This window comes from Mustela nigripes, chromosome 7 (genome assembly GCF_022355385.1).
Source record: "Mustela nigripes isolate SB6536 chromosome 7, MUSNIG.SB6536, whole genome shotgun sequence".
Taxonomy (NCBI): Eukaryota; Metazoa; Chordata; class Mammalia; order Carnivora; family Mustelidae; genus Mustela; species Mustela nigripes.
In genome coordinates, this window is record NC_081563.1 from 109,635,565 (window position 1) to 109,662,075 (window position 26,511).

A 26,511-nucleotide genomic window follows, 5' to 3' on the forward strand; every position below is an offset into this window, starting at 1 on the left:
GGCAGGCAGCCAGGGCAAACAACCAATGCTCAGCTTCTCCTTAACCTTGGAAACCCAAGGTTTGGAGAGAGATTTTGTGGGATTTAAAGAAGTAAATGCAGAATTTTTTGCACCTTGACTGTTGGGAAGCAGTTCATCCCAGAAGTCCCCCCCCCCCCTTTAGGGTCCCTGTGGGCAAAAAAGGCAGAGGCCCCTTGCAAAAGGCAAACAGTGGAGGTCCCACTGGCCCAAAGTACTAGCCCAGGTGGGGCTGGCCCACTGGGTCCTGGGACTACAGACTCAGGGTGTCCTCCACCACCACCTCCACCAGGCCCACAGTCTTGCTGGGAAAGCAGAGTCTTGGGGTAGGACCGTAAGGTGAGTAGGAGTTAGGCAGGTGGGGGAAACCAGGGGAGAGAAGAGAAATCTGGCAGGGAAACCAGCACGGAGGCAGGGAGTTGGGACAAAGCAGGGACATGCATGGTTGTAAGAGAATAGGGCCCAGGTGTGGGGTCAGAGGTTACAGACTGGGGAACTCATAAACAAGCCTGGACTTGGCCCTCAGGCCGCAGGAGGGCTTCAGCGGAGAACTCTTGCCCCAGACGAACAGGAAGGGTTGGGACGGCAGAGGGAGCCAGGCTGTGGAGAGCCCGCAGGCAGGCAGGATGAAGGTAGGACGGGCGGGCTGTGCTCACGGACGAGATGGCCCCCAGGTACCAGCCGTGGAACACAACTCTGTGGGACACAACACTGGACTGGGGCACGTGTGGGTCAAGGGCCAGGGTCTGGGTTTGGTCGTGCAAAGTCCATATGAAGAGACCTCACAGCCTATGTGGGTTAGGGATGTGCACTTGGGAATCGTGGAGGTGAGTGTGGTCATTGGAGCCCTGGGAGTGGGTCAGAACACAGGACAGAGTTCGGTGTTGGGGACAAGAGAGCCTTGGGCAGAGTGCCACGGTCTGAGGGACTGACAGGTGGAAGAAGATAACTCAGAAAAGTGGCAGAGGAGGAAGAGTTAGGGAAGCAGAAGGAAAGCCAAGAGAGGAGGTTGCGAAGGCCAAGGGCTGTGTCTCCAGAAGCAGGCAGGGGTCGGCAGCATTCTGGGAAAGGATGCTGGCTCCACACAAACCACCCCCTTCTCAAGCCAAGCCCGTGTGCGCCTTCAAAAGGCACTCCTCCCCCAGCAGAAACCACGAGCAACACAGAATTTAATAGATGTTTATTTGTGTAACAGGAACATTCAGGTATATAAATAAGGTAAATATTTCCCAATGTACAATATAGGATGTTCTGGAACTGCGCTGAAAAAGCATCTACATGTATTGTTCAACACAGATCAGATAGCACACAAAGGTCAGCTGTGGCGAATACACGCAGACTCTGTGAACCCCCACGTCGACTAAAGGGCACAGCACACACACACACACACACACACACACAACTGTGGAGGCCCTAGCAGCTGTCTGGTGGGCTCCACACACACCCAAGAGTGGCTCCAAGGTCCCCCACACCTGAGGGCCAGAAACCGAATGTCAGTACCCGGCTTATCCGTGTGGGTCCACTGAATCGCACCCCCCAGAGAAGGGGCAGAGAAACTGACCTCGAGGGGGCAGGGTCCATCCAGGCTAAGCTCTGGGTGGCAGACACAGGCGGTGATGGGCCCTAGGTGACTGCCTCACACTCCCCAGTGCGGGTGGGGAGGCCATTTCTGTGTGGGGCGTCTTTCCCATTAAACAGATACTCGGAGCACACAGACCTGAGCAGGTCCACAGCTGCGCCCGACTCACCCAACAACACAGAGCTCCCAGGGCTCCAAGGGGGAGCCTCTTACCTCGCCCACTTTGGTTTTCCCTCCCTCTTTTGGAAAATATTAAACATCAATAAAAATTAAAATTTGGTATCAGCATCAGCTCCAGAAGATAATCCATAATCCACGAGCTTTGAATCTTCCTGGATGGGCTTCTGAGCCCTGTTTCTGGTCCCCACACCTATAAAACACAGTGCTGGCCTCTGTCCGTCTGTCCTCAGCTGTGGGGCTCCTGGCCTCTCCTTTGCCCCCACAGCTCCTCAGCGGTCTTCTGGCTGGAAACCTCCCCTCTCTGCATCCTGTCCTGACTTGTTCTCTTGGGTCCAAGTCCTTTAGTTTTATCGGCCCTGATGTCTGCTCAGCCCTTTCTCTTTCTAGCCAGGTCCCAGACACCCAGCCAGTGGGACATAAGGTAGCAACACAATGCTCTGTGTATGAAAACGAAGCAGCACACCGAGGACACTCTCAGAAAAACATGTATATACATTCTGTCCACTAGAAAATATTCTTAACTCCCTTCCGATTCTGGCGTTTCCAGGCACCAAGGCAGCAAGCCCAGTCTAGGAACCGAATGGAGGTGAGAAGCAGACGTGTTCCAGGAGCCAAGGACAAAAACAGCAACGGGGATGAGATCAGAGACACAATTTCACTTGGAACAGAATCACAGGTGGCCAAACCACGTAAACCCCTAGAGCACTATACACAGGAAAAGGCTGCAAGGAGCCAGGCCCTGCCTAATGCCTGGGAGACCAACACAGGGCCATCGACAGCCCAACTGGGTCCTCATCCCCAGTTGAGAGGACAACTTCTCTACAGACAGAAAGCAGCCTGCGTCCATCAGACTCAACAGTAAGGGAAGAAGTGCCAGGCCTGGCAAATGCTGGTCCAGAAGGGCATGAGGGCAGGCCAAGATCAGCCTGTCGCAGCAGCTGCTTACTGAACTCTTCCACAACCTTCTCCTGATTCCTGTCATAGCCAGTACTTCATTATTCAACTGAAGGGGAGAAACCATTCTTTAAATACAATGGGCCTTTGAGTCTGGTCTTCTTTCCCCACCAACACCCAGGAAACAGTCCATGTTCAATCGGTAGTTCTGTTATCACTAGTTCATTGGTTTGAGAATTTCGTGGATTCTGTCAACAAGATTCCTCCAAAGCAAAGAAGCCTCCACCTCACACCCATGCCCTCCCCAAGTCCCCATCTCTACTCAGAAAACCAAGTGAAAAGATTTTTTGCACAATCTAGTGCCTATTCCCCTTCGTTCATCACACACCCATGTGATCCTTTAAACTAGCTCGATTCTAGCTAACCCAGACTCCAAGAGAAACACCCCACACCATCTGTCCTCAAGAGGTCACCTGCTTCTAGCCCGTTAGTACTTGTAAGGAAGCTCGAAACACAAGGCCCCTGTCTGGCGATGTGAGGGTGCGGGCAGAGCTTTTAGGCTTTCTGTCACTGCTATAATCTGCCACACAGAAGGCTTCTCTTTTCCCCCACTGAGAGGTCCCCCCACACAGGGAACAGCTGCAGGCCCCTGAGCTGTGTGCAAAGGGCATAGTCCTTGGGCAGAAGAAAACAGGGTCCATGGTGACTCACAGGCCCTCCCCTCTCATGGAGCAGAGGCACCAACAGGGAGGAAGTAAGGGCCTCCTTCTCCAAGGAAAGTCCACACCAGGGGCAACAGGAAGTGGGCAAGACCTCAAGGAAACCATTCCAACTAAGAGTGGACAATTTCTGACCATCCTTATGGCCATTTAGAAGGCCAGCCTGATAAAAGGAAAGAGAAGTGTGATGCACCCAGACACTGGAGGTGGGTGTGAAGGTTGGATAACTTCTCTCAAAATCTTTTAGACTGTGAACACCCAGGATGCGTGCTGGGCAGTAACAGTGCAGTGACTAAGAATCTAGTCTCTGGCATTACATCAACTAGGTTCAATTTACTCGCTGAGTTCAACAAAAATAACTACCATTTATTGAAGGCTTACTATGTGCCAGACACTATGCTAAATGCTTACATGCGTTATCTCCTAAAAACCCTCACAACATTCCCACGAGGGAGGTGCAACTCTCAGACCCCACCAGTTGGAGTTACACCCAGTAACCTGCCCAGACCTAGGGCTATTGGAGCCAGAAGTCTATCTCCTCAGCCACTGAGATCAGCCTGTCATGGTGCCTCAGTTTCCTTACCTATAAAATGGGGATAATACCTAATTAAAGGTTGTTTTCTGGATTAAAAGGGATAAGCCCTTAGCACTATACCTGGCACATATTAAGCACTATGACTATTATTGCAGTTATTATTAACAAACACACTGTTGGCATCTTACTGGCTCAAGAATAAAAAGGAGCTTCAGCAGAAAGGTATTTGGTGGAGAGAGGGACGGAACGGGACAGAGTCTTCAAATGGCCAACAGATTTGAAACCCACTGGCCATAAGGTCCTAGATGTCACCTATTCTGCCCCCAGTCTCATAAATCACCCACATGTTCTACGAACCCTAACATTTCAGCATCCAAAGTATACCTCCCAAACGGCCTTCACAGCTATGATCTCTTTGCCCTCGAAAACAGTTTACATACAAACCAGCGACTCAGTCAGGAGACAGCCCCGGGGAAGAATAGCCTCTACCCTTCTGAGAGCCCAGATAAGTAAGGTCACTGCTGGTCAGCCTGAAAAGGGGAGGGTGGCAGGGCAGAGCCAGGAGGAACAGAAAGACAGGGCCACCATCCAGTGGTACAAGCAGTCAGCAGCTGGGACTCCATTCGTGACTGAGAAGAGGGCCGCCTTCTGCAAGGAGGTGGGTGAGCAGAGTCTGGGACTAAGAGGAGGTGGGCCTGGAAGAGACCTTTCCCTCATTATCACTTGGCCCAAAGGGCAGCACCCTCTGCAGGTCAAGCCATCAGATCCTCACCCAACAAGGGAAACCAAGTCAGGTAGTGGGAGTAGCAAATGTTTTCAAAAACTAGAAACTGGGCAACTGTGTGGACAGCAATCGAGGGAAAGAGAAATTCATTTTGACCATGACAAGGACAGAATGAGACTCTGCCCGAGAGTTAGCCGGTCTGCGGGAAGCCAATGGTTTTTTTCCAGCTGTTCCTTCGGGGTCCCTGCTGCAGACAAGCACAGTGAGTCTGCAAATGGTTTACCGTCCTGTGATGTCTACACAGCCACCTGGACATCCTCCTCTTAGCTCTTCCCACCCACTTTGGTGGGTCCAAGTGAAACCAACCCCCTCCCCACTCTACCTGCTACTCAGCACATCACTGCAATGGGAAAGGAAGGTGAGCACAGAGTTAGTCTGAAAGATCACCACGGTGCCAAAGACACTTCAGACACAAGAAGAGGTTCTGGCAAAGATAGACAACATCTGGTAGAGAAATGAAAAGCTACTTGCTTAGAAATGGACCTGGGCAGGCTCCTTACAGAGCAAGGCCATTGCTGAGTTTTCTGAGCAGTGACGCACTTTGCCCTGAGTCATTCACATCCCGCCCCCGCCGTCTCCCATCAACATCAGGGGTGCTCTGGGCCAGCTGCGGACTCACGGACACTTGGAAGATCTGAACTCAAGGATCCATTCGTATCACCCTCTAGCCAACTCAGCAACTAGCTTACTCAAATCAGGGTCTGTTTAATCTCCTTTAAAATAGGGTATACAGAAAGATTCCAAAAATATGTCAAGTTACAGGAGAAGAAGCACAGTGGGGAAAAATAAATAAATACCACAAAAATGGCTCCTAAGTCCACCTGTGTATGATGAAATACATTTCACCCCTTCTAAAAGTGAAAGAGATACTAACTTCAGACATACATTATCGACTTAGAAATACAGAATATAGAAAATACTAAGAGTAAATACATTTTAAATATAATTATACTATAGCTACTAATATGCTCAGAATATGAAATAGGCAAAAAATAATAAACACAAACAAGACCCAGGCTGCCTTAGGGGGTTTCACTCTCAGAAGCAAAACATATATGTGACTTTCTCAATGCTGAGGCAATGCAGTGAAAGGGGTGGCAAGTGCTCATAAGGGGAAAAGACTCGGGTATCCCCTGAGCAGTCCCCAGGGAGGACACTCTGTAGATGCTCCCTGGTTTCCATGACAACCTTGCTCCTCAGCTCCCTCCCTAAGCTCCATCCTGGGGCACAGGTCCACCAGATGCTGAATTCCTGGCACACTGACCACCACTTTCACAAAAGCAAGTGGGGCTAGGGATGAACCCAGTCCCTGTGAGCAGAGTACAAGGTAGAGTGAGGCTTGCCTCTGCCACGTGACCCTGGGGAAGGCTCCCTCTGCTCTGGGCCTCTGCGTCCTCAGCCACAAGGTGCTTGGGACTCCCACCTGAGGCGCCTTAGGGGGCCGCTGTGAGAAAGTGGAAGATTCAGAGCAGAAAACAAAAGTCTCTAAACCAGGACTGTAGGATATTTATGATGCAATAACAAGTGGGAAACATCACACCACACATGGGAGGGAGACGCGGAAGTCACAAGGGAGAGCACACAGTTTCTGTCACATTTTATTTCTCACACACAAACAAGTGGATCTGAAGCAAGTTATGCCATTCATGAAGACCTGCACAGGGGTATGTTAAAATAGTCTCTAGCAATCTTGTTTATATGGTGAAATACCTCAATAAATGGGAGAAAGAAAAACACTGTGTATAGACAGAGACAGACACAGGTGGCTTTGCTTGCCTGGCTACTAGGCTAGGAAATTCCTCTTCCTTGACCAGAAAGCATGTGCGGAAAATAGAATATAAAACCGAAGCTGACCTTCTGGACTTCTTGCGAAGAGCTCTTGTGAGCATCCAGCTTCAGTCTCCCAGGACGCCAGAGGCCCCCTCAGCAACCACCGCCTTCCACAAAGGATTGTGCCAGGCACGCCGATCCCAACGATGCCCCTATTCAAGGGCTGCTGGGCCCCAGGCACCAAGGCGCCCACTGCAGGCCCACAATAAGGTGACAGAGACAACCCCTTCTGTCTCTGGTTTTAGGAACCAAGTCCATTCTTCAATGTGAAAACTACATTTGTTACTAATGACCTCCACTGTTTAAGATTGGTTGGTAAGATACTGATTCATCTCAAAGACAAGCATTTAGAAACGGCCAGAAAGCTCTTGCTGTTTGTGTGCCCAGGACACAACTTGATACCCACAAGTAGCCTCTGGTGATACGAACTTGCTCAGTCAGAATCACGGAATACTGAATTAAGGGAGTGCTCAGAACACGAGGACCCAGAGAGGGATGTGTCCTGCCCAGGGTCACCCGGGCAGAATGGAAACCCCACACAAAAACACACTTTGTTTTTAAGGGGCCCTCAGCCCTGAACCAGGAAAGCCACATGTTGAAACGGAAGTACAAGCTCAGACGGGGAAAGCTGCTTCAATGTTGCACTCGTGGGGAGACCCAGGCAGTGACCTTGAGCTGCCATGTCAACAAGGGCCTGCCGCCCTGTGCCCGCACATGGCAGTGAGCTGAGCTGACTCACTCAAAGCTGAGTGAGCTTTCAAGGACGACTAACGAAAACAGAAACAGAATGAAACAGTAGCAGACTAAGGTGCTGAAGCAAGTCACCGCACCCTCAATTGGCAAGGAGAACCAGCATGGCACGGAATAACTGAACACAGATGGGCACCAGTTCTCTTTCCTATCCTCCCCTGCTTGTTGACCTAACAAAGAACTTGTCTCCCTAAAGTCAACATCACTCCTATCAGAAGGCGGGGGGGGGGGGGGGGGGGAATCACAGTTTAAAAGAAAAAAAGGTCCCTCAATAAAATACGAACCACATTTAAACTGGTCACATTTCATATATATATATATATACATATATATATACACACACATATATATATGTATATATATATATATAAAGTGTGCATGTAATCTTCAGAACAGTCACACCTCTATACCTCTAATCAGGTTAGGTTTCCAGAGTTGTAAGCAGGATTTTGTGGTTGCAGTGAAGAAGTCATGGTACAACTGAAATCACTGTAAGAAGTAAGTGATTTTTTTAAAACACACACACAGGTACGCACTTGCCTTTAGAGTAGTATATACACAACACAGCAGCTACAAGGGTGGTCTGTCAGGCAAAGGGCACGTGAATGAGAAACCCCCTGCTCCCTGCCTAACAGGAGAGCCCCCAGGAGGGATTCAGCAGCAACAAGTCTACAGCACAAAGGTGAAAGGCATCAGCCCTGAAAAGACACAGTTAGCCGAACTGCCCAAGAGGAGCCACGTGAGCCGACCACCTGGGGGAAGGGCTCGTGACCGCACGTTCTACCCCATACACTCAAAATATTACAGTGTACTTTTTCGGACTATTATAAATAATTTCTCGTGCTTCCTGAAAAAAAATATTGAAGCCTTCTTTCAGTCTGCGATGAAGTAAGGTTAACCCAGGTCATAAAGCAGAGCTCACGCCCTACAGGATCTTGCGGGTAGAATGTTTATCTAATTAAACAGTCTTTGTCCCTCCAGACAGAAGGCAATTGTCCCGTCGCTTCAGGGCAGGGATTCTCGAGAGGCCCAGGTGAAAGCTCTCTGCAGCAAAGACATCCCCAAAGACATCCAAGCCGTGCACCTCTTTGCAGCTGGGGGGCAGCTACAAGGGCAGGCCGGGGGCAGGGGAGGGGCCCTGAACTGGTCAGCCACAGATAAACATCCGCTCCCTCCCTGAAGGAGCCCGGCAACAGAAACTCTAGCTTGGGAGCAAGAAGCACCAAGCAGATGCAGCCCAGGTGGGCAACACTGTCTTCCAGGTTAAAACTTCTGTTTAAAAAGCCTGAAAGGTCTGACCCCGGTGATTTCTTTCCAACTCAGAGCTGTAGTTTACCCACGACCCAAATCATAAGCACATAGACTGTATATACAGATTGTTCTGAAAACCCACAAATAAAAAATGCTCTACAAAAAAAAAAAAAAAGACAGTGAGTTGAAGCCTTGTCATCGACTGAGTCACACCAGGGAGGCTTTGCCTTCCCCTAGCCCCTCGCTCGCTTGCTCCTGCCGTCTTGGGCCTGGGGCTGCTACTCATCCTCCACGGCAGCTGTCAGCACCCCCTTGTCGGCCAGGTGAGATCTGAGGGTGTTGAAGATATGTAGCTGCTGGTCCGGACGCAGGGTCAGGAACTGCTGAATCAGCTTGCTTGGGTTGGGGCCCCTGGAAGAGAATGTGAGGAAACAGCGCTGAGCGGAAGTCCAGCAGTTTCTGGGGCCTGATTATTCAAACAGCTGCTATTCCCGCTGGATTCCCTATTTGTGGAGGGCAGGGGGACCCTCAGAGAACCCAGAGAGAGTAGCAACTGAAAACCGCATTCATGTTTGGGATGCATTTCCCTCCCACTGATTTGTAGCTACACTTCTAGAATTTCACCACATTCAGAATCCCACCAACTTGGTCCAGATGGAAAGGCACTGTACCTGATAAAACTGGCAATGTACACATTAACAAAGGTGGCCATCAGGTACTGGCAGTCAAAGCGATCCATGATGCCTCCGTGGCCAGGAATGGTGTTGGCGAAGTCCTGTTAAAGGAAGGGGCAAGACTGGTGAACCTGGGGAGGCCAACCCCAAACCCTGGCCTACTGTCCCACCTCTGAGCCCAGCTACTGTCCTGAGTAGCTAAGGGCAACAGAAAGTAAGAAGTATTGGTTCAAATGCTGAGGGTATAATAGGACAGAGTCTTATGATATAATGTTTCTTATGAAGAAAGATACAAGATATATGAACAAATACACTGAAAATCAAACTACAGCTGACCCTTGAACAACAGGGGTTTGAACTACACGGGTCCACCTATACATGAATTTTTTTCAGTAAATACAGTACATTGATGTGAATGCATTTTCTCTTCTTTCAAATTTTCTTAATCACATATTTTTCCCTCTAGCTTACTTTATTGTAAGAATACAGTCTATAATATGTATGATATACAAAATAAGTGTTAATCAACTGTTATCAGTAATTCTTCTGGTCAGCAGTTATATGTGAATTTTCTGCTGCGTGGGAGGATGGGGACAAGAGGGAGGGATCAGTACCTCTAACCCCTGTGTTGTTCAAGGGTCAACTATGATGAATTTTCTTGGAAACAATGTTGTTGTTATTGTTTTTTGGAGAGAGAGAGAGAGAGAGCGCATGTGGGGAGGGGGTGGCCAAAGAGCAGAGAAAGAATCTTAAGCAGACTCCATGCCCAGTGCCAAGACTGATGTGGGGCTTGATCTCAGGACCTTGAGATCATGACCTGAGCTGAAATCAAGAGTTAGACACTTAACCAAATGAGTCACCCAGGTGCCCCGGAAACAATGTACTTTAAATTTACCAGCCTAAATCCCACCCATGGGTGAAGAGGAGCACACATTAACAGTCTGGTTTATAGCTTGGTATTTACAGCTCAGAATTTTGAAGGAGAGGGTAGTGGATGGGGTGGGACAGGAGGAGACCAGGCTGGGAGACAATGAGAGAAACAAAAAAGAGGGTTTTCCTACTTTGATTTTAAAGGCTCGTTTGAATCCACTTGCAAAGAACCCTCCGAAGGGGCCAATGAGCGAGGCGAACGTGGAGAGGGCAATGCTGTGGATCTGGAAGGGGTACATCCAGACTGTTGTCTAAGAAGGATAAATGAAATCAGTCAAGATGCCTTGTTAACACAAGTGAGTCTTTATGAAATGAACTCTATTTTCCCTCCAAATACAAAATTAGTAAGAAAACTGGATTTTGTCTGTAACTCTCTAGTGCTCAGCCTAATAAAGGACATTCAGTATCATGCATTCAGTCTGTTGCAGTATGATGTTTTAATTGAACTATGTGAAGAAAATTCAGCCTCATACAAATTAAGTGGCTGAAAAAAGGAAGAGTACTTTATTTTTTTTAAAGATTTTATTTATTTATTTGACAGACAGAGATCACAACTTGGCAGAGAAGCAGGCAGAGAGAGAGGAGGAAGCAGGCTCCCTGCTGAGCAGAGAGCCCGATTCGGGGCTCGATCCCAGGACCCTGGGATCGTGACCTGAGCCCAGGGCAGAGGCTTTAGCTCACTGAGCCACCGAGGTGCCCCAAGGAAGAGTATTTTAGATAATTATGGGTATTCTTCTCTGACACTACACCAGAACTTGACAAGTGGTAGTTTCTTAAGAATTTGGTGCAGTGTGGAATTTGAAATCTTACAAATGAACTTTCTGTGCTCTTAACATTAAAATCCATTAACCTGTTTTGCACTTTGAATGGATCTTTGACCCACACCTGACAGTTCTAACACCACGCACTGGCCATTTAGAAAACAAAAGTTCACCGAATTATGTAAGTCTTCCAAGTGTAGACAGTTTGCTATATGCAATGTCAAAACATCGTTATGTTAAAATCACTATAAAAATCACACACACCCAAAAATCACTGCAGCTCTCATCCACAAAGCTTTGAAGTATCAGGAAGCTGTCAAACTCCGGGGACAGGTACATGCTTTCCAAAATATTAATTTTCACTTGGAATCCAAATTCTATCATCAGTAACAATCACTGTCAGGGGTTTTCCTTGAAGTGACAGGCTCACTTGATTCATTTTCAAGAAAAATGTTATCAAATACACAAGGCTGAAACACTAGAGTTTGTCAGTTCTTTTCAAGTAAAAAGTATGTCCCTATTAAAAAAAAGCAGCTAGCTCAGCTCAAACAGGTACATGCGCACTTTCCTTTAGGTAAGCACCGGACTGCCATATTTAGCAGAAATGTTCTAGGCATAGTTTCCATTTGGGTACACAAGAGTATAGACAGGTATGTATTCAAGGGTCAGAATATAATAAAATGAACCACATTACGTTTTCATCAAAGACATTCTTGAGAAGAGCTGGCTTATTCTAACTGCGAGTGTGTGGCATGAAGAATCCCATGACTTAGTCCAGTTTCCTGCCACTGCCTTCACTTGTGCTAGAGCATTAGTGAGCTTACCCACCACTGCTTTTGCACCATTCACAGCAAATGTCAACAAAGTAAAAACAGGCAAATAATGTCATATTATTATTATGAAAATAACTGACCTCACAGGCCCCCTGAAAGGATCTCAGGGTTCCTTAGGGATCCACAGAGCACAGTTTGAGAACCACTGGTCTACATGAACTGAGGTGAGACTAAAGGTCTCCTTCTGCTCTCGCCCTTACCTGACTTGAACGAGTCTCCTCTATCCTGGGCCCTGGCATTGTGGAGGGAGGAAGCTAAGCTTTTTCTGAGGGAGTGGCAGTGGTGGAGAGAGGGCTCTCTCTCTCTATAGTCACTACCTAACCAAGGATAGCTTGCCCGATGTGAGTGGCACATACCAAGCCAATGACCGACTGGATCACCTCAGGAATGCTGTACTCCTGCAGACGGAAGAGGTCAGAGGGCTCACAGTCCACAGTGAAGCTGTTGGTGTCATTGTTGTATTCCACGGGGCAGACAAAGCATCTGTACCCGGACATCACATAGGACAGCTGAGGATGAAAAGCAGAGTCGGGCAGAAGAGACGAGGCCCAGCCAGCCCACCCAGGCCCCACACATGGGGCTTGGCTGTCCCCCTCACAGTGCCTAGGACCCTGCTAACTGTGAGCTGGGTACTAAATCAGAGGTTCATGCTTCCCCACAGGTGTATTTTGCCTGAATTTGGAAAAGGATTTGAAAACAGGTACATGGCCTGCTGAGGCTTTACACAGAATTGCCTGAACACCTAGGTCAAAATCCATGAAAGACCTGAAGGAATTTGGGCAAAGAACTACAAGAAGATTCTCCCCAGTTAGGGGAGCTATGGTCCCTTTTCCTCAGGATCCCTTAATTTCATTTGAACTGGAGGCAGGATGTCAGGGAGTGGTACAGTGAGAAACAGCCAGCCTGGGGGAAGAAGGTGGAGGAGCAATGAAGAAAGGGAATCAGTACTGGAGGACAGCTAGACACCCCTGAAAAAGGAGAGAGGCTGGGCTGATGGTCAGAAGCAGGGTTAGGGCGGGAAGATCATCCTCCTCCCACAGGATGCACATGGGAGAGAACCTCAGCCAAAGCGGCAGAGCCCGCCTCCCCCCTTACTCTCAGCTGCCAGTCACTCAACCTTGAAATATCAAAAGGGTGGACAAGAACACTACCTGCTGGGCATCGCATGCCTCAGCCCGAGGGGAGTGCAGGCACACATGGCCCCGCCCCTCAGCTGCCAAGACCCTGTTTGAGAACTGGCATGGGGCTAGTTACAGAGAGTGCCATACTCACGCCCCTCAGGGGCAAGGTTACCGTGCAGCAGGACAGAGTCCTGGGCCTCAGGAAACAAGCTCTCTAGCCCTGGACAAGCTCTGAGGGAGGGTGGGAGGTCTCTGTCCACTCCCCCACCCAGCAGCAGACCACCACCTACCAGAAGGCCAAACACCACAGTAGCAAAGAAGCCCCCAATGAAGCCTTCCCAGGTCTTCTTCGGGGACAGCTACAGACAGAAAGCAAACTCTTAACAAAGGGCATTTTGATAACTGGCTTTGAGAACAATGATTACTTATTTAAAACCTTCCTACTATAAGAAACAAAACAAAACAAAACAAAAACCCCACCTCATTCTGTTAACCTCCTTCCCTTCTAAAACAACCCCTGCCTGCTCTCCTTGTTCCTGGCCTGATACCCCTCAGTTTCTGTCTGTCCCAGTTTATATATATATATTTTTTTAATATATTTTTAAAATATATTTTATATTATATATAAATATAATTAAATGACAACACGCAAATTCCGATCAAAGTCCCAAAAATGTGTCTATATAATCTATAAGATATTTTCTCTGTTAGCTCTTTTTTTCTCTATGAATAGTCATCTTCCTTTGGCTTTTCTCCTGAAACTAAGTTTTTGCCAGCCTTTCTCCAGGACGACATGAAGACATTCATACAAGCTAGACTTCTTCTGCCCCAAGCTGATCTACTCTACAAAAAGGACCACCCTTCCCTCACAGTGGTATTTCATGTTAGGGTGACCCATTTACCTTGATGAGTGGGGTCCGACCGAAGAAGAAGCCAAACATATAGGCCATAATGTCATTACAGATCACACAAGAGATGGGGACAATGAACCTAGAGAATAAACCAAAGTGAAAACCAACTCTCCCCAGATGACAGTACCTCAGAGGTCTACAAAACAATGCCATTCATCAACTCCAGGAAAAAAATAACCCGTTAAGTACTTGTCATCCATGAAGGAATAAGCTAGAAAGAAAGAAAATACCAGACAAGCTATACCTAGTACCTGGCACACAGCAGACATTCCAATCTTTATCAAATGGCTCCCGAGTAAATGGAGGTGGGATTCTATAAAATGTCATGTGTTCCTTTTTTGTTATGAAGTAATATATGCACGTGGTAATACAAATTTGAACTGTAAAGAAGAGAAAGTTTTCCTTGTTTCCCCATCCCTATCTCCATTCCCCCCAAATAACTACTTTTACTCATTCCTGACTACTTCGTGTCTATTTCATAATTTATCTAGGTGAACGGTTTATGACTAGCTCTCAGGAGCACTCCCTCTCCCTAGGGCTACGCTGAGCACAGAACCACAACTCACAGATCTAGCTATCTTTTCGAGCTCCCGCGCCCCCCTCCTCACCTGCTGATCCCCACTATGACAAAGGAGGCCATTTCCACATTTGTATCCTTCTGCTCTCCCCCCTCTCCACTCCCTGACCATCATGTTTTTCAAATGTCCTCTATTTAAAGTTCTGTATTTAACATAATATACGTAAATCTCTGACTTCCTAGCCCATCAACTAGAGGCAATATCTTCTGTTTGTTAAGGGAGCATCTGTATCCTCACAACCCCGCCCAGTATTTACTTCGTCCAGGCTTCTTGCACATATCCTCTGCTCTTCATATTTTCTATACCTACAGTTAAATCCTGTAGGTAAAGCTGAAAACCAATAACCAGAGATTTTAATATGATTCACTGTAGAAACAAGTGGCATGTTTGGCCCTAAAGATAAGGACTTATCAGAAGCCATTCTTTAGAATTACCTAACAAAAACTGAAAGGGGAAAATCGCGAGCCTCCCCAGATCATTACTACCATTGTTTTAAACATGGTAAGACCAGCATTTATATGAGCTAGTCTCTGTTCCAAGCACTTTACATATATTTACTAATTTATTCCTCAGGAGGTGAATATTACTATACCCTCATTCTGAGATCTGGAAACAGAGCACAGTTTGGGGTCTTAAGCACAACACTTCAGTACCTCTTATATAAACAAGGATATGCCTTTGCCTTTCACCAAAATCATCCGGCTTTCTCAGCCTGCTGATTTCCATAAATGTTGACAGATTTCCTACTGAAACCATTGCATTTCTGGAATAAAATCTACTAAGTAATGAGTACATGGTGCTTTTGACACATTGCCGGATTCTATTTGCCAATATGTACAAAGGTTTATCTGTAATCATTAGAGAAATCAGTTTAACATTCTTCTTTCTGCCTCCCCAAGCTTATCAGCTTTAGTATGAAGGGGTAGATAAAACTCTGCTATTATCATTGGTTGTTTTCTTCCCAGGTATGGATTCTTAGGTAATTTTCAAAGATCTTTAACAGTTAGTGATCTTTCAAGTTTTCTTCTGCATGACTGTTGGTAGTTTACATTTTACCAGATCACGACATTTTCCTTTAGTTTTTTAAATCTGTTGCTATAGGGTTGCATTGTCTTTGATTCTTTAATTATCCATGTACTTGTTAGTCTAGAATATCAGTTCTTAAAGCATAGGTCCTGACCAGCAGCATCACCTGGGAATGTACTAGTGATTCAAATTCTCATTACTGAATCTGCTGAGGCCTCAGGAGTGAGGCCCAGTGATCTGTGTTGTAACCAGCCCCTGAATAGGATTTTGACGTAGCTCAAGGTGAGAACCCCTGGCTTAGAAGGTAAGCAGGGATTCTCAGTCTACCTGGACATGAGAAAAATCCACAAAATAAAAGGGAAATCTCCCTCCCTGACATCACTCACCAGATCATTCCTTCGAATAGGTTGTGGATAACAAGATGTGACTGAGTTACAACAATCAGTAATGTTACATGGGTCCAGCCAAACTGCAAAAGAAAATCAAGAATACATTTGACCTACCTGTTACCTTGAAAGGAACTTCAAATAACAGTCAATAACAAATAGAAATTGCTAAACTACAACAACAACAGAACAGGTAGAAAATATGTCTGCTTCTCTACCTGTCTTATTGGAAGTAAAAAGGTACAGAACAGGCATTTGGGATTAACGTTGCCCCCAGCTACAATTACCACCAAAAGTAGGGACCACAGGGCCCGCCAGTGAACAAGTCCTTCTATGCTCTGAAAGCCTGGGTACGTCTCATTTTCTCCATAAATGTTGAGTGCTGGGATGCCTGGGTGGCTAAGTCAGTTAAGTACCTGCCTTTGGCTCAGGTCATGATTTCAGGGTCCTGGGATGGAGCCCCAGGTCGGGCTCCCTGCTCAGTGGGTGGGGACTCTCCTTGTCCTTCTCCCTCTGCTGCCTCTCTTTCGCTCTCTCAAGTAAACAAATAAAATCTTAAGAAAATGTTACTTAGGACCCTTGCTTAGGCCCCTCAGTGAGGGGCTGCTTCCAAGTTGGGGAAGTGATGTAGCAGGTAGAGTATCTGTGGGCATTGCCTAAAGCTTCACCTTGAGCCGCACTTGGACGCCACCTACAGGTCCTAGTGGAGAGGCTGCTGGGGGTGTAAGTTAACAGTGATTGGGTCTAGGTGGATGTAGAGCAGGGTAACTTAAATGGGAGATATCCCTTCATGCTCCAGGTTCTATGCACACAAAACAGACTGTGTTCCAGAGTTTTGATCTGTCACAGAAAGCATAGAGGCCTTGTGAGTTTCTGTAGAACTTCACTTAAGCCAAGAATTCACACACACACATGCACACACACACACATCTCGCTTACCATGTAGAACTGCAGTCGATAATGCTTCTTGACCAGACTCAGTACAAACATGCAGAACCCTAGTTTGAGAAGGAGAAAGGGCAAAATGAATCACACTCTGCATTATGTTTGTCCTAATCATTTCCTTTAGATGTGTTAAACGGTCTTCTGGCCAATTTCTTTGCAGCAGTTAAGCAATGCACAATTCCAAAGCCCAGGGGGAATAAACCTAGCTATTCCAGTAAGTGTCAGAAGCAAAAACAGACTCCTTCAAGACAATCAAAGGAAGGCAATATTTTTTTTAAATCTTGCAGACTACACTCAATTTAAAAGACTGTTCACCAGAGAGGAACATTTTGATCCTGGAGCAGGGGTCAAACAACAAAGGTTAGACCAGACACCAGTTTTCACAAATAAAATTTTACTGAAACACAGCCATACCTGTTTACATATTATCTGGGGTTCTCCTTTCATGCTCCAGGGCAGAACAGAAGAGTTGCAACAAAGAGCCTCTGGGCCCCAAAGCCTAAAATATTATCTAGACCTTTAAGAAAAAATTTGCTGGGGGCACCTGGGTGGCTCAGTGGGGTTTGCTGGGTGGCTCTTCCTTCAACTCGGGTCATGATCTCAGGGTCCTAGGATCGAGCCCCGCATTGGGCTCTATGCTCAGCAGGGAGCCTGTTTCCCCACCCCCATCTGCATCTCTGCCTATTTGTGATCTCTCTCTCTATCAAATAAATAATAAATAAAAATCTTTAAAAAAACATTTTTTTTTAAAGAAAAAGGTGGCTGACCCCTGTCCTAAATTATAGGTTTGGCTAAGGGGGGCAGATCTCCCTAGCATGGAGTCAGAGCCTTGCATCTCTACACTGACCCACATGGTGGCAAAATAAAAATAAAAATAAATATAGACCTTAAGGCCCCTACACTCCTTCAGGAAAGAGAGAAACGCTTACCCAGAAGAGTGGGTAGGCACCTTAAACACAGCCCTGCCCAGAAGACGACACATGGCTATTCCAGACCCCTGGCCTTCCGCTATGGGGGGCTACTCTCAGGGCCTGAGGCACACTCTCAGACTATGCTCATCAGCAACAGACCCCCTTGGCGGTGAATTTTCTATTTTAATGGCCAGGGGCCATTCATGGAGCCAAGTATTGCTATCAAGCTCATCAAAAATAGGTCAGACTGAAATTTAGGTCAGAACAAATTTCTCCTGTGCCTCAAACTGGCTTTGAGGGCAACTATGAGAAACACGAGCATTAACACTTAACTCTCAAGTAGTACTGAGTTTAGATTGACACAGCACCCTTCTGTTTGTGAACTTTTAATGCATCTGATCAAATCCTCACAGTGCGTCTGCTGTTTTAGCTCCAGAGAACAAGAGACCCAAAGACTAAGCCCCAGCTCCTCCGAAGTCACAAAGTCTTTTTAAACCCAGTTGGGTAAAATCTCCACCACACTGCAGTGTCCCTCACGCAGCTTCTCAGGTGACTCCCCTAAAGACAGCTGCTGGGTTTTATACCCAAATTCCTGGGTGGTTTTTGTTTTGATCTCACCGCAGAATCTCTGCCAACAGGGGAGTCAAGACTGGACCGTGCTATGCTGCCCTCCCACAGAGGTTGGGACACAAGGACAGATGGCAATGACTGCAGTCCCCACAGCCACACAAGGCCCTCAGTCCCACTTCTTAGTCAAGAGCTGCTATGACTCAGATTTAAGGCAGGGTCCTCAGCTCTGCAGCCTTGCACCATCAAGCTTAACATCATCAAGACTGTGCAGGCACCAAGAAGTGCCCCAACCTCTACTCAGCAAACACAAACAAGACAAACCCAAGAACTGGTGAACCGCTGAATGCCTACCTATTAGGTAGAGAGTAAAGGAAATGAACCGGTGGTATTTACTGAGAATCCGCAAAGGCTCCTCTCTCTGGACCAGAGTGAAAAAGTAATCCGTCACTGTCTCACCATAGAAGAAGTAATTTACACACAGTAGAAAGTACCTGTAAAAGAAGACAGGTAACTGCTGTGGGGAGCACCTGTGGCCTCTCCTTTCCGGTGAGGCTGCCAGCAAAAACTCAGAGCAGCAGCCCGCGCGACCCCCACACCCTGCACCACCCACGGCAGCTTGCTGAGAACAAGCCAACCATGGTTCCCTGTTCACTGGGAACCCTGTGGCTGGGAAGTCCATCTGGAAATCTGTGGCAGCTTTCACTCACTCTCCATTTGTCACAAACTTGGGACTCAGCTTTTGCCCCTTTTGCAAAGTTACCATGCCTAATCTACCATGCCACCACAGGAGGACCTTCCAGAGCGTGGCTCATCCTGCTTCCCCATCCTATTTCCTCTCTTCCAGGACCCCCGCACACCTCTCACAGTGGTTTACTCTGGCTTTGCCACCATTCGCTTCCCTCCTGTCTCCCACAGCCTGGGACATCCACTTCACTCGCCCCGTTTTGTCACTCGTTGCTCAAATACCATTCTCTTCATAAAAGCCTGTACAACCTAACATGGTCTCTGGCTCCCCCATGTTTATTTCTATAGTATGTAGTATTTGGTCATTTCACTAAGCAATTAATTATTCTCGGTCTCAAAGTATCTGCCTCCCTGAAGCCTATCTCTGACACATCAGCCTTTCACCAGCATTAACTCTTCATGTGTGTATAACCTGCTTCCTCTACTGGAGCTCTGGGCAGGGGGCAGCCATGGCTCATATACCTTTAGAGCCTCGGCGGTGCTTCAGAGTATGGGAGCAAGCAGGCCTACTCCAAATACTCAGCCAGGTTCCTGAGGTAGGAAAGAGAGTGGAGGACTTCTCTCTGCCATGTTCTTTCTTTCTTTTTCTTTTTCTTTTTTTTTTTTAATTGTAAAAGTTCAAGAACTCTCATATTGGATTTGTCTTCTGTTACATGAAAAACACTCCCTTTGGTCAGTGACCACAATCGAAAGTCAGACACCCTGAGTGTGTGATCAAAATTTAAAATACCACTTGCCAGCTCTAGAAGAGCCATGAAGAAACCTACACTTGAACCTGGGTGGCAGGCATAGGCCTGTGTGGAGACCATGAGGCAGCCTGCATGGCTGGCTGGTGGGGAAGCATCTCTAGGAAGGATGTGTCCAGCCCAAGTCTGTGCACGTCAGCTCCCTTGGTCATGACCACGTTGCTGAGGCATGAAACATTCCTTTCAGGCTGCTAAGTCATGGAACCAACCCTTGCATCCCAGCACAGAAGGTGAGAAGGGTCCATATTTGCCCCAAGTCCTCTCGGCACCACGCAGAGCTCTGCTCACGTGTCCCGCAAGGACAGTGTGGCCAATACAGCAGAGTTTCAGATCAGAAAGGGACCTCAGACATCACCTGGGCTATAGGTTTTGATTCTGTTCTGCTTGAAGGCAGCTGAGCCCTTTCCTATGAGAGAGGGACCAGAGCTTCTCTGAGGAGCCCAGATCCTCTGTATTCACGGTCACTCCTGCCCACCTAGCCCCTAAGGTACCTCTGTCCAAGGAATGAGGGTTCCAAAGCCAACGGACTCAGTCTCAACCATCTGTCTCAAGGACAAGGAAACCAAGTTCCAGAGACAGCAACACCAGCACAGACAACCTACAGAGGACTCTCATGGGATGCCGGGACATCAGAGCATAAAAAATATGCTGGTCTAGAGGTGGGGGCTGCTGTGCAACATCTGATAAATCCAAATACCAAGGCAAACGTGCTCACAGACGCAGTCATGTAGAAGACTCCAGACCCCAGGCAACTACAAAACACTCCCCACAGGCCAGCCACATAAAATACTTGGGTCTTAAAGGGGCTATCTGAGTGGGAGGCCATCACTCCCCTCTATCCACCATGACTGTAAATACCTATAACAAAACGCTCGTCATCCAAATCCGTTCAGGGCCCCTGTGGGGCTAGAGGGCTTACCAGCTGAGGGTTCTGAACCAGGGCAGGTCATAGGAGTGGTAGACGTTGTAGCCAATAGTGATAATCTCATGGAAACACTTAATCTGAACACACATCACCTACAAGATAGAAAATAATCAGAGTATTTGCTAATTCCCCAGTTCTTACCATTTTTGGAAACAGAAACCCACACAGAGGTCATGGGCCTTGAAGAAAAACGATCATATTTAAGGATGTCAGTCCTACAGTGACTCTGCTCTCCTCCTCCTTTCCCACTTACTCCACACCCCCTTGGCAATGCAGTCCTTTGTGTCACACAGACTAGATCCAAGAAATAGGCCCCTCTGAAGCTTCAATTAACTTTTTATTTTTGTACTTCCCTGGACTCCATCAATCTCTTCCCCCTTTTGACTTTGAATGGAAATACCTGAAAATCCCCAACTGCTTTGCTCAGCAGTCAGCCACTAGTCATCTGACCCTGTCCGTGCCAGCAGGAAGACTAAGAGAGCAGTGCTGTGGACTGGGATTTTTTAAATCAAAGTCCTAAGCCCCACAGTGAGGCCCCAGGGAAACAAGAAACAAAACGGAGAGTCACATAGAGTCACAGCCAGGGTCACTGGCTAATCAAACGGCTGAAATAATAGTATCAACTTTTAAAATGAAGAGATATCTTTAACTACACACAACTGGCTGATGCCAACAGCCCTCCGGTTGGCTCCTGGAAGGGGAGCAGTGACAGTTCTAAGGCAGATGTGGTCTGAGGACCCAGGACTCCCACTGATTCCCAGAACCAACCCAATACCCTACACTTAAGATGATGGAGCCGTAGGAAAAACTGAAGGCAAAACCAAAAAGCATGCAAAGTGGCACTTACAATGATCATTAAAACCATTGGTCCCAGGTAAATGATGATGAAGAAAAATGCAATCATGGCCAAAGTCAGGATGCCTCTCACCCACCAGTTCTTCCATCTAAGAGGAGAAGGAGAAAACATGTTAGGAGCCGGGAAAGAAGCAAAGCACAAAGTCAAGGGGGATTGCTCTTTCCGGAAGGAGAGATCAATCCCTTCCTGCAGCGTACCTCCTTCCCGTTGACAGAGGTACTAGCCACATGCGGGCAAAAGCAGGGCCAACAGCCATCACCTCACCCACACCAAACTCAGCAGGTGCTCCAAGGTGTACAGAAAAATACTCCCAGCTTACTATCTTAACAAACGAATCTGGCAAAAGTCCCAAGGGAAATGTGGTGCCCACTTCTGTATTTACTTGGATGGCTTCTAGGGCTCTCTATCCAAAGAAAAACAATGCACATTTTTCCAGCAGCAAAATCCTGCATCACTCTGCTCCTGTATCTTTATAGTAAGAACAACATTCAACAACAGTAATAACAATCACAAAGATGCATCTGGCACTTTTATAAGGACTCAGCATATATTAGTGCATTTAAGCCTCAACACTACTAACCCTTCCAGATAGGAAATGGATATACACAAATCATATAGCTGTGACGTGGTCCAACCGAGATTTGAATCCTAGAAGTCTGGCTCCAGAACCCAAGCCCTTGACCATTGCACGACACTACCTTTCAAAGAGACGTATGTGTGCAAGACAAACATAGCAACACCTTCAGATAATGTTTTGAGGTCTTAAAGTTTGCGTTTTTTAATCTGCCCACATAGCCAGTGTTGGAGGACCAGAGTCTCAAGGGACTAATATTTTAGCTCTGGATTCACCCGAGTTGAGATTTCTCAATTCTTCTGGGTGAATTTAAGGAATGTCCACAATGGATGTGTGTGGGAGAGGGAAAACTAAACTTTGACCTAGAAACTTGGACTCCTCTGTGAAAAGCAGCCTGTTGATTAGTCACAAACCCTTCACAAGTTGTCAGCAACCTTGCGTGCCACCACCCCTTTGTCCACACTTTCCTCCTCCTCAGACTACTGTCCCTCCCGGCCCCACCGAAGCACCCTTCAAAGGCCAGATCCTTCTAGGCTGTTCTCATAGCTGCCATCAAGCACAAGGTTTCATTCAGAGAAGGCCTGAGCAGAAGCAGGGAGACTGTGGCCACTGCCTCCGGGCAGGCCAAGCCTGTACACTTTGATAGCCATGGGCTCACGTCCCATGACCACAGGCTGCCTGAGGACTCTGGGTTTTCCACAGCACTCGGACCTGAGGTGAGGCCCCTGCAAGCATCTGCATCATGAAGCCAGGTTATACCTTGAAGACAAATTGGAAAGGGCCCTGTTGAGGACCTCTGGGGTATCATCTACAGACGTTGATAAAGGAGCAGTCTCCGCTCGGCTCTCACTGTCTGACGCAGTCTCTCCATCTATCTTCACTTCTGACTCCAATTCCTACACAGCAGAAAAACAGGATGAGGAGAAGGTCAAAAATGAGAAGTACATGCCCGTCATAAGAGATCTGTGGGAAAAGACCCCCCAACAAGGCTCGAGGACCTAGCACAGCCAGGTGACAGAGCAGATGGGACTCACAGCGATCCCGACACTCTTCTGACATGTGCCGAGGGGGCCGACTCTGCTGGAAGCGAAGCACACATCTGCCATGGGGGACTGAGGAACAGCCACTATCTGCTCAATCCCCCCTGCCCTCCCAGAGGCAGGGGAGGGAACAGTCTGGAGGAGGGGGAAAGGGACTCTTTTGTATCCAAAAGGGGAGGCAGGCCTGAATTTCAGCAGGACCTCATTCCTGACCCTGCCCTTGCTGCCAGGCTTACTGCCAAGGAGGGTTTGGCCGCGGGGACCCAGAAAGACACATCCACCTCTAAAACCTCTCCACCAACACCTAAATCATGCAGCAAAGTCCCTGCTCTCCCACAACATGCTGTGGAACCTTAGTACCCCCAGAGTGGCCAGTGGCTCTGGCCAGGCTCTCAGAGAAGAGCCGGGTATGCAGGCTGTTGTCCCCCAACTAAATGCCCCAAAGTCTGCTGTGTTACTTCCAGACTCCACAGGAGCACCCCATGAGGAGGCCAGCCCTAGGCAGTATGGAAAACACACCATACTGCTTACTAGAGTCTTGGCTTCACCAAGACTGGGGTGCCGCTGTCCTTTCCAGCCACACAGCCCCAGGCACCAGAGGACCCTGCCATGTCACCCACAGAGTTGCCATCTGGGCTCCGGCCATGTCAGAAACTCACCCTGCTTGTCAACCCCCCCACGAGGGGAGCAGAGTCATGCCAGCAATTGGTTCTCTATCCAAAGTACCAAGGGCAGGCTGCTCTGAATCCTAGGGACTTTACTACTCGGAGCATTTATCTCTTACAAGAATTTAGAACCACTGCTGTTGGGAAGAGATGGAAAAGAAGTCAAATCACTTCAAATTAGAGTCGAACAATATTGCTTCGATTTGCAGAGTTCTCAACAGCTGTAAGATTGTTTCCCATACCTGTTGGGAGCCACAGAGTCATTCTGGAAGGAAGGGAAAGGAGACAGGAAGATCCTTATCTGAGCAAGTTCAATGGTGGGCCCCAAATCTCCTATTAACCCAGGTCTTCTGACTTCTCCATGTTCATCCCACTACATTTCCTTTTATTTAAGCATCTTGGAATCTACTGTTTTTTTTGACACCTGACACTTTATTAGTAAGGAAACTTGGTTTGGTGAGGGGGTGGGGCTGGGATGGACAAGAAGTGCCCATCTCAGGGGATTTTCCTGGACCACAGGCATTCCTCTACACAGAGTTTGAGGAAATACCATCGTGAATGAATTCCCCAGAGGACAGCACTGTGACTGCCAGGCAGCAGAGAGGGGAGGAGCACCCTAGCACAGCTGGGCCCCTGGGACAGCAGGTCTTCGAAATCAGGCTGGACGTCGATGGCTGGACTGCACACAGACATGCCATCTGGGCCCACCAGAAGTTCCAGGCGACATCGTTGCGGCAGACTGGAGACCGTGTGATGAAGTGGGGGTCAGTCATGAAGGCAGTGGGGTAGTCATTGGGGCCAGGCAGAGCAGGAAGGTGAAGAGGAGGTGCACCTGCACACACTTCACCTCGCACTTCTCAAAAAAGGATGAGGGTGGGCTCGAACCCGCCACTGGGTCAGAGGTCCTTGAGGGAATTCAGGATGTCTTCATTCCTGATATCCTCCTGACGGCTAGACAGCTAGTACAAGAAGCTTCTACAGTGTGTTCACCCGGGTAGGGTGTGGACCACTGCCTCGGAGGAATGGCACGTTCCCGATGAGCAGACCTTAGCCCACAGGGAGCCGCAGGGCACCCAGGCTTCCGGGCTCGCCAGGGGCCAGCGCACCCTGAGTATGGAGGTGTGGGGCCGACAGCCGCGAAGACGGGATTGTGGAGGTCAGGCTGGGGACCCCATTTTACTTTTCGGCAAGAAGTTCACTATGAAGTAAACTAGAAATGGCAAACAGGTATTTCACCACATCTTCAAAGATTTTGTTATATATGTTTGTGAAAAAAGAAAACAGTCACTTTTTCTTAAGTTGAATAATTTGAATTTCCCCAAGAAGTACATGAAATAGAGCACCGTTTCATGGTTATTGTACCATGTACCCTGTGTCACTGTGTTCTCCCAGCCTTCTCTAACCCAATCACTCCTTCTCTTAACCTTCTCATTCTGGGTGCTGGCCACAATGCAGACTGATGGGGATATTTTTGTACTTGTCTGTTGTTCCCTCAAGACAAGGACCACCTTTTCCTCTTCACGTACCCATGCCTGGTACAGAGCAAAATGCTTACAAATGGATGGGAAAATAATGGAGAGAGGAAGCCAGGAATTAATTCCAGGTATGGTAAAGAGCTACCCAGCCCCTGCCCTCAGGGAAATAGCTCCTTCTAAACTACACTAAAACCGAGGGCTTTAACTAGTGTAAGACTGCTAATAAGAGGCAGCTGGCTTTGGTGAGGGACCTATCCAGATGACCTCATCAGCAGGATGTGAGGCAAGAGCCTTAGCTTCTAATGACATGGTCACTGTTCCTTAGGCTGCCACAGCACAGCGAGGGGGCTCTGGACAAGTCCACGCAAGTGCCTCCATATTGCAGTGTCCTCACCTTATCAAACAGGCCCAGAAAGATCTTCCTTCCTAAAGAGATACTGCCAAACTCCCCCCGCCCCCCCCCCCACCCCCACCGCATGGCTCTGTCCTAATCCGGCACTGAAGGTTCTGAACCACAGCAATGCCTCTGGAATCATCCCTCTCCAGTTAGAGTGAACGAAGACTGAGGCATTCAGAAAAGCTTTCCCTTCCTTATATTAACATAAACACCCACACCCCAGTGGCAACCATCAGCACAGGAATGATGCTGCAGATTATCTAGATCTGACCCCTAACCCGAGGAGCTTCATTCAGCATGTGACCTCCTGGGCCCTACCAAGGCCTCCCACATTTGTTCACCAGGAGCATCAGGAAGCCACAGGGGCTTAGCTGGAGTCCAGCATGGGAGAGAGCCTGTATCCAGCCACAAGCGCATGTGCGCGTGCACACACACACACACACACGCACGCATGCATGCCCCAGCACAAGGTTATTTTTAACTTATCCATCCGTCGTCAAGGAGATTCACAAAGGCTGCTGGTTTCCCTAGGCGAGGAAGGGCAGGAAGGAGCCCAGGCAGAGTGCCCACAGGGGAGGGGCAGTGAGCTCCAACTCAGTGCTGAGCCTCTCTGGTCCTTCCACATCCTTTGATGAGCATTTGCCCAGCACTGTGTCCTGCAAGATCACCCTGACTCCTGTCCTTCCTTGCGAGAAGGGGTGAGGGGTAGTGGGGTATCCGGGGCAGAAAGCAGTACAAGAGCTAGTGCTCTATCTATAGTTCTAGATGCTATAAGGGGTGCTTGGGGGGCGCAGTCAGATAAGCAGCCGACTCTTGATTTTGGCTCAGGTCATGATCTCAAAGTCCTGGGATCCAGCCCTGCCTGATGCAGGGGCTAAGAAATGAAGTTAAGAAATAAAGCTA

The 26,511-nt window shown here is 47.9% G+C and overlaps 1 protein-coding gene across 1 annotated transcript in view; it reads right to left on the reverse strand.

Moving 5' to 3' along the window:
• Positions 1-7,669: 7,669 nt before the first annotated feature.
• LOC132021744 (phosphatidate cytidylyltransferase 2) overlaps positions 7,670-26,511 on the reverse strand; it is a 56,377-nt gene continuing 37,535 nt past the window's right edge. The window contains exons 2-13 of the mRNA XM_059406573.1: positions 22,791-22,927; positions 21,449-21,545; positions 20,596-20,693; positions 18,538-18,677; positions 16,700-16,758; positions 15,761-15,843; positions 13,762-13,849; positions 13,150-13,218; positions 12,095-12,247; positions 10,276-10,395; positions 9,212-9,315; positions 7,670-8,951 (exon numbers count right to left, since the gene is read on the reverse strand). Coding sequence (XP_059262556.1) covers positions 8,819-8,951; positions 9,212-9,315; positions 10,276-10,395; positions 12,095-12,247; positions 13,150-13,218; positions 13,762-13,849; positions 15,761-15,843; positions 16,700-16,758; positions 18,538-18,677; positions 20,596-20,693; positions 21,449-21,545; positions 22,791-22,927 — 1,281 coding nt within the window. The 3' untranslated portion in view covers positions 7,670-8,818. The remainder of the gene's footprint in view (positions 8,952-9,211; positions 9,316-10,275; positions 10,396-12,094; positions 12,248-13,149; positions 13,219-13,761; positions 13,850-15,760; positions 15,844-16,699; positions 16,759-18,537; positions 18,678-20,595; positions 20,694-21,448; positions 21,546-22,790; positions 22,928-26,511) is intronic.